This window comes from Vigna radiata, chromosome 7 (assembly GCF_000741045.1).
Source record: "Vigna radiata var. radiata cultivar VC1973A chromosome 7, Vradiata_ver6, whole genome shotgun sequence".
NCBI lineage: Eukaryota > Viridiplantae > Streptophyta > Magnoliopsida > Fabales > Fabaceae > Vigna > Vigna radiata.
In genome coordinates this window covers 15,571,938-15,577,969 of record NC_028357.1, presented here as the reverse complement: position 1 = coordinate 15,577,969, position 6,032 = coordinate 15,571,938, and the positions used below count along the sequence as shown (strand labels likewise).

The 6,032-nt window shown below is 30.7% G+C and overlaps 1 protein-coding gene across 1 annotated transcript in view; it reads left to right on the top strand.

Moving 5' to 3' along the window:
- Nucleotides 1-3,446: 3,446 nt before the first annotated feature.
- LOC106767324 overlaps nt 3,447-6,032 on the top strand; it is a 24,203-nt gene continuing 21,617 nt past the window's right edge. The window contains exon 1 of the mRNA XM_014652186.2: nt 3,447-3,644. Within this exon, the coding sequence (XP_014507672.1) occupies nt 3,492-3,644 (153 nt within the window). The 5' untranslated portion in view covers nt 3,447-3,491. The remainder of the gene's footprint in view (nt 3,645-6,032) is intronic.

Genomic DNA, 6,032 nt, shown 5'->3' with positions numbered 1-6,032 from the left:
TCTGCTCCAAGTCCATCTTTTTTATTTTATTCCTCTTTGTCTTCCCTACACAATTGTTTTTTAACTGCTTCTCTACTTTTACCTTACTATTATTCTAAAGGACTTTTATTTTCAATTTTACACTGAAAACAGATAGATATGTGCTGGGAAGGCTCGTGTACGTGCTTTAAAGATGTAATAATAAGGAGGATATCACATGTACCATCATTCTTAATAAAAAAAATCACTAATATTAGTAGACACCTTATATGTACGTAAAAATAAATATTTTTCTCTCAATATGATTTATTAGATATATAGAATGGAACAATCTAGTTATACAAAATTTAGATACGAAGGTTTTGTTTTATTATTTTAAATCATACGAGAGTAGAATATAGATTTCATCTTAGTATTATCTGAAAATAATAATCTAAAAATTAGAAAAAATAATTATAAATAATATTATAAAAATTGTATTTAATTCACTAATTTCTTCTTAGCTAAAAAATTATTAATTAATATTAGAAATCAATTTAGAATTCAATTCATAAATCAATTATAATTTTTTATTCATGATCAAGATTGTTTTATATATCAATTTTTAATTTATAAATTAGTCACTATAATAATTAATTACTTTTTATAATTAAAATAAGTTGTTATTTAATCTACGGATAAATTTATTTGTCATCCTTAATCGATAATAGTAATCTAATACTCAAGAGTGACAATTTTGTTTCAAAGACTCCTCAACGAATTTTGATAAGAACATTTAGTGTCCACTATGAAATTTGAGTAAAACATTTTCTCACATGTTAAACTTAAAGAACTACGTCCTTCGCATTAGCTATGGACCCTAACACTAACAAAATCAAAAACCACATAGAGATGATCGTCCAGCAAACTAAACAACTTTGAGTGCAACACCATGAAGACATGCAACTACAACGAGCTTAACTTCACAAAGAACTTCAGGCCTTAACTTAAAAGCTTGACAATTTTGGAAAAGAGTGGTCTTGTTAAAAGTCATTCTCATGAAGACATTCCTCAAATTCCAACTGGGTGGTGGAACCTCAGGCTACTTGGACACATTGGACACAACTATCAAAAAGGAAAAACTCATTTCACATAGCATGGGACGAAAAGGACTCCTCCTCACCCAAAGGACAAGAATGAATAAATGAATCTAAGATGATAAGTCGACATAAAGAAGTATCACCAAAAAGATGAGAACGAATAGTAGAGTCGTGCGCTCCAACCGACTTGATGAATGTCGAAATAAGCCACTAAATCTCACAAGCATAACATGAGATCTAAGGAGGGGATATCTACCAACAAACTATGTAGCAGACGAGAGTGCAATTCTCTCCCAACAGCCTATGAACCCCAAGGACCCTACTTCTAATGGAGGATATTGAGAAAATTTTGTATGGGTGTTAATACAAATATAAATTTTTTTGAAGGGGCTAAATATATAATTGATTAAAATTTTTTAAAAAATAACTTTTATTCATATATCATTTTATATACATGGAAATATAATTGGGGAGGGCAAAGCCCTCCTTGCTCCAACCAAGCTCAACCACTACTTAATCGAATTAAGTCCTTTGATCTCGATGGTTTTCACCCCTTCACATTGGATATCAAGGAGACAAACGTCCCTAGAAGAATGGTAATAGACATAAAAATAATATATGATACAATTAATCTAAAAGCACACGTCAAGACAAATTTAACTCATATCAACATATACTCCCGTGACATGAAGGTCCACTATTTGCCCGTTGTGACTACCCTCGATAGATAATCTTTGAAATCATATTGTGCCCTCTAACCTAACTTCATCGATTCATTTAACACCCTTTACACCATGTTTACAACAAAGTTTGTTGATTGCAAACTCATAGTAGCATCATTGATATTCTTCAAACACATCAAGCAAGGAAATCTTGAAATGTTTTACAATTACAGTTGAAGAGGTGCTTGACCCAAATTCTAACATCATGATGCACGCTTTTTCCATGAAAACTTTAGCCATACCTTTTCCTATACTTGTTCTTCGTTGACCCTTCGTATAACATGGAAGCCTTGAGATCATGCACATCTTGATACATTACGATCGAGGAAAAAAAAACAAGCAAGCCAATAAAGGTCCTGAACTTTGGACTTTGAAATAATAGGGAGATAGCAAATATGATACACATACAACCCTGAACGCAAGCCGAGATGTCATCTTCCAAGAATCTTGTAACTTTGTGTTGATTCAGATACCATAACTAGAGCATTCTTCTTACTACATAGACTCGAATAAAAGGTGTAGTTACCACCAAAACATGGGTCATCGTCGAGGAATGCAACCAACTAAAAGACCTTATCAAGGAACTCATTTGGTCAGACACTTTGGGATGTTTTGTCCATGTTGGATGCGACCATGGGCATGAAGGCCATGAATATCGTGGTTGTGGATTTCGAGGTGGAAATCCAAGGTGTGGAAGTATAAACTTAGTAAGATAGTTCCCACCCAAGCCTCTACCGCCCCCATACTTTTTATTGGTGAGGACTTTTGAATCTATGATTCTGAATGAGATGATCCAATGGTCATTGCAACCACCATTGGAAATTGGTACAGTACAAAGTCTTCTTTGATCAGGAAAGTGTAACTATCACACTCTATTGGTCAACCTTTTTAAAACTCTACGTTCCTTAACTCTTATTTAGTCTTACCCAAGCTCATTATTAGGGTTCATAGGCAAACATGTACATGATCGAAAAGAAGGAAAATGTAAGATTCAAATAAAAAGTTAGTAAAAAGATATGATATTTTAAGATAATAGATAATAAGAGACTCGAGTGATATGATTCTTATGTGATCAAATCTTCTAATTATTCTTGTTTTTATGTCTAATGAATCTTGTCTTTTATATATATATATATATATTTATTTATTTATTTGAGATTTCATATTAAAATAATGTGTGTTGTGCCTCATCAAACTCTTAATCTTAATTTTATAACCATGCATCTTATACAAATATTACTATCTTTTATACGTATTTTTACACTTAAATGTTATTAAATATGGCAAGACATATTATTATTTATTATCATCAAAATAAATATCTTAAACTTAACATATAAATTAAAGCTTACATTTTATCTTAAAGATTGTGTATTACTTTTAACGATAATTATTATCACACACTATATATATATATATATATAGATAGGCATTTTAGTATTAAGAAACACCTGACTTCAACTATCATTCAAACCAATACCATATTGATCTTTATATTACACATTAACATATTTATAATGAATCACAACATTATTTATTCATTAAAAAGTTATTTATTCATAAAAATTTGATTTATATATTTAAAAATAGTTATTTATTGTAAATTCAACTAAGAAAAGAAAACAATATTTATTGTTGTCCTACACACTCAGATGCAGTTAAATAAAGTGTGCTTGTTAACTAGGCATAGTTTTGTAACCCCTGTAAGACAATGGCAAAGGCTGATTCGTCCTCTTCGGATGGAGACACGTCCCCGGAATCCGCTTCATCGCTGGCCACCATTGCGGAGAATCTTCAACGTTCTGCCATTCAATCTGCTCGGACTGTGCAACATAGCTCCACAACTCAGTTCCATGCCTTTCAGGTTTTCCCTTCCTCTCCTCGTCTCATAGGAATCTTCTTTGTTATTTTCGTAATTTGCAATGTAGACTTATAATATTCCTTATTTGCTGAATTTCTTTGTTAGTTGGTGAGTAGGTGGATGTCGAATTGAGTGAGGGTTTCCATTCCTCTCTTCTTCATTCACCGCATTCAATAAAAAAAAGAAAGGGATGAGGGTATCCAAGGGATTGCCTTCAGTATAGCGGACTGGCAGTGTTAAATAATTTTACACTATAGGGTTGTATTGTCTGTGGCCACTACGCCATTATATGATACTGATAGTCGATTGAGATCTTAAAAATATTAAAAAGTAATAATCTCATATTCAAAATCATACAAATTTCAATAAATTTTAATGAATTATTTTTCTGATTGAGTCTGTATGGAATTTGTGCCAGTTTTTAGTTGTACGTATAAATGTCATACCAAATAAACAATCTCACCCAAATATGGGAGATTTTAGTACTCTGTCATTCATTCTTTTCTGAATCTTAATTGTGATAGCAGGAGAGTTCTCTATTCCAATATAAAATGTTTTAATGCATTCAAGTATTTGCTTTTTGCTATTTTTCTGAGTTATTGTCGTGATTTTTCAACTGTCTAGGCTCCTTTATGATCACTGAGTTGAAAAACATAGCTAGTACTAATTCTATAGAAAGCAACAAACAAATAAAATCATGATGTATTAGAATTCACTTTTTCATAAATTATTGACAGAGTACTTACAGAGACTCTATAATTTTGATAATGGTTTATAAAATAATTAAGTAATAATGAAAGCCCGTGCATATTGGTTCAACTTATATTTGATTTTATTTCACTTTATTTAAATTATTTTAATTTTGAATTAATATGTCCACTACATATGAAATTTAAAAATTATATTTTTTTGACATAACATTTATTGTTAATATTGATAATAATTATACATATACAGAATATTATTTTGTTATATAACCATGTAAGTTTGTGAGACTTAACTAAACATAATTCCTATTATTTTTTGAAATGGCTTTTTAGAAAGCCTAAATTTGACCCTTTTAAAAGTGTTGTTAACCACCAAGGTCAGGGTTTATGCATACATGAGACACACTTAGATTATGCATTTAAAATTTACTGTAATTTATTTTTTGTATCCGCAAGTGTATCAACTTACTTGTTAACGAACACAATAATTTTGAATTTATAGTTCAGACTTGAGCAGAAATGCTAATGGGTGGAGTTTTATCACAATAATGAACTAGAATGTGTTAGTTATTATAATCCATACTGATCATGCATTTTTTAATCCAAACCTTATCATTTATATACAACCTTTCTCATTGATGTTGGTTGTTTTGAATTTTTTTCTTCATAAATTTAGTTTAATTTTGTTGTTCGTGATTGTGAATTGTTGGCACTTACCTCTCTACGATTCAGTTGTTTTTCTTTTTACTGAATGTTTATCATTTTATCTATCTAGAGCAATGCACCACTAAATGTTGTTTGTTTCTTGAATGGTTTACTGCAATATCACCCCCCACAACCACTAAGATGCACTTTGGTTCACATAGTTTTACAGTATGAAAGAATAAGAAGAGATGCATTTCACAATGAGAAGGATAAGATAGACAGTTCTTATGATTTCAATTTTTAAATGCATGGAACCTTTTAAATTCTTTTAAGTCCATAAAATCCTTTTAAATCTTATGATTTCATATTTTATAAATCATTTAAAATTCAAATTACAAAATCCTAATCATGAAAGTCTTTTGAAGAAATCTTTAGAAAATCATAACATTTCTTACAGAATCTTTTAAAATTTACATGACATTTTTCATGTAAAAAGTCTTTTGAAATCTCAGTTGAATACATTAGATTTTGCAGAGGCTGATATGAAGGAATTCTTACAAATCAACATATGGAAAAAATCAACACATGGAGAAATTTATTTTATTTTATTTTCTTTTTCTGAGTGTTCATTCAATGAGACCCAGCATCTAACACCCTTTTTCAAACTGTGAATGTGGTAAAGTATTCAATGATACTCTGTGATGTAAAGTCTCTTCGTGAGAATATCTGTTGATGCCACAGACACCAGCTCAATTTATTTCTCTACTAGTGTGAGAAGATAGATAGTGTAGGGCAGCAACCAAGCTTCCTTGGCCATAGCAGTGGAGCAGTTGAATTTAGAGGGAGGATTTAGAAGAAGATAAAAGAATAATTTAGTGAGAATTTAGAGGATGGGAATGCTGTGTTATTGAAGATAATGTAGTGCTATATACAATTTCAGTATATGATAGGTTTCTTTACAAAGAAATCCTATCTATCACTCAACAACTCTCGTAAGCAATTCAGAAAGTATGAATAACCTCTGATTTTATTGATCTCC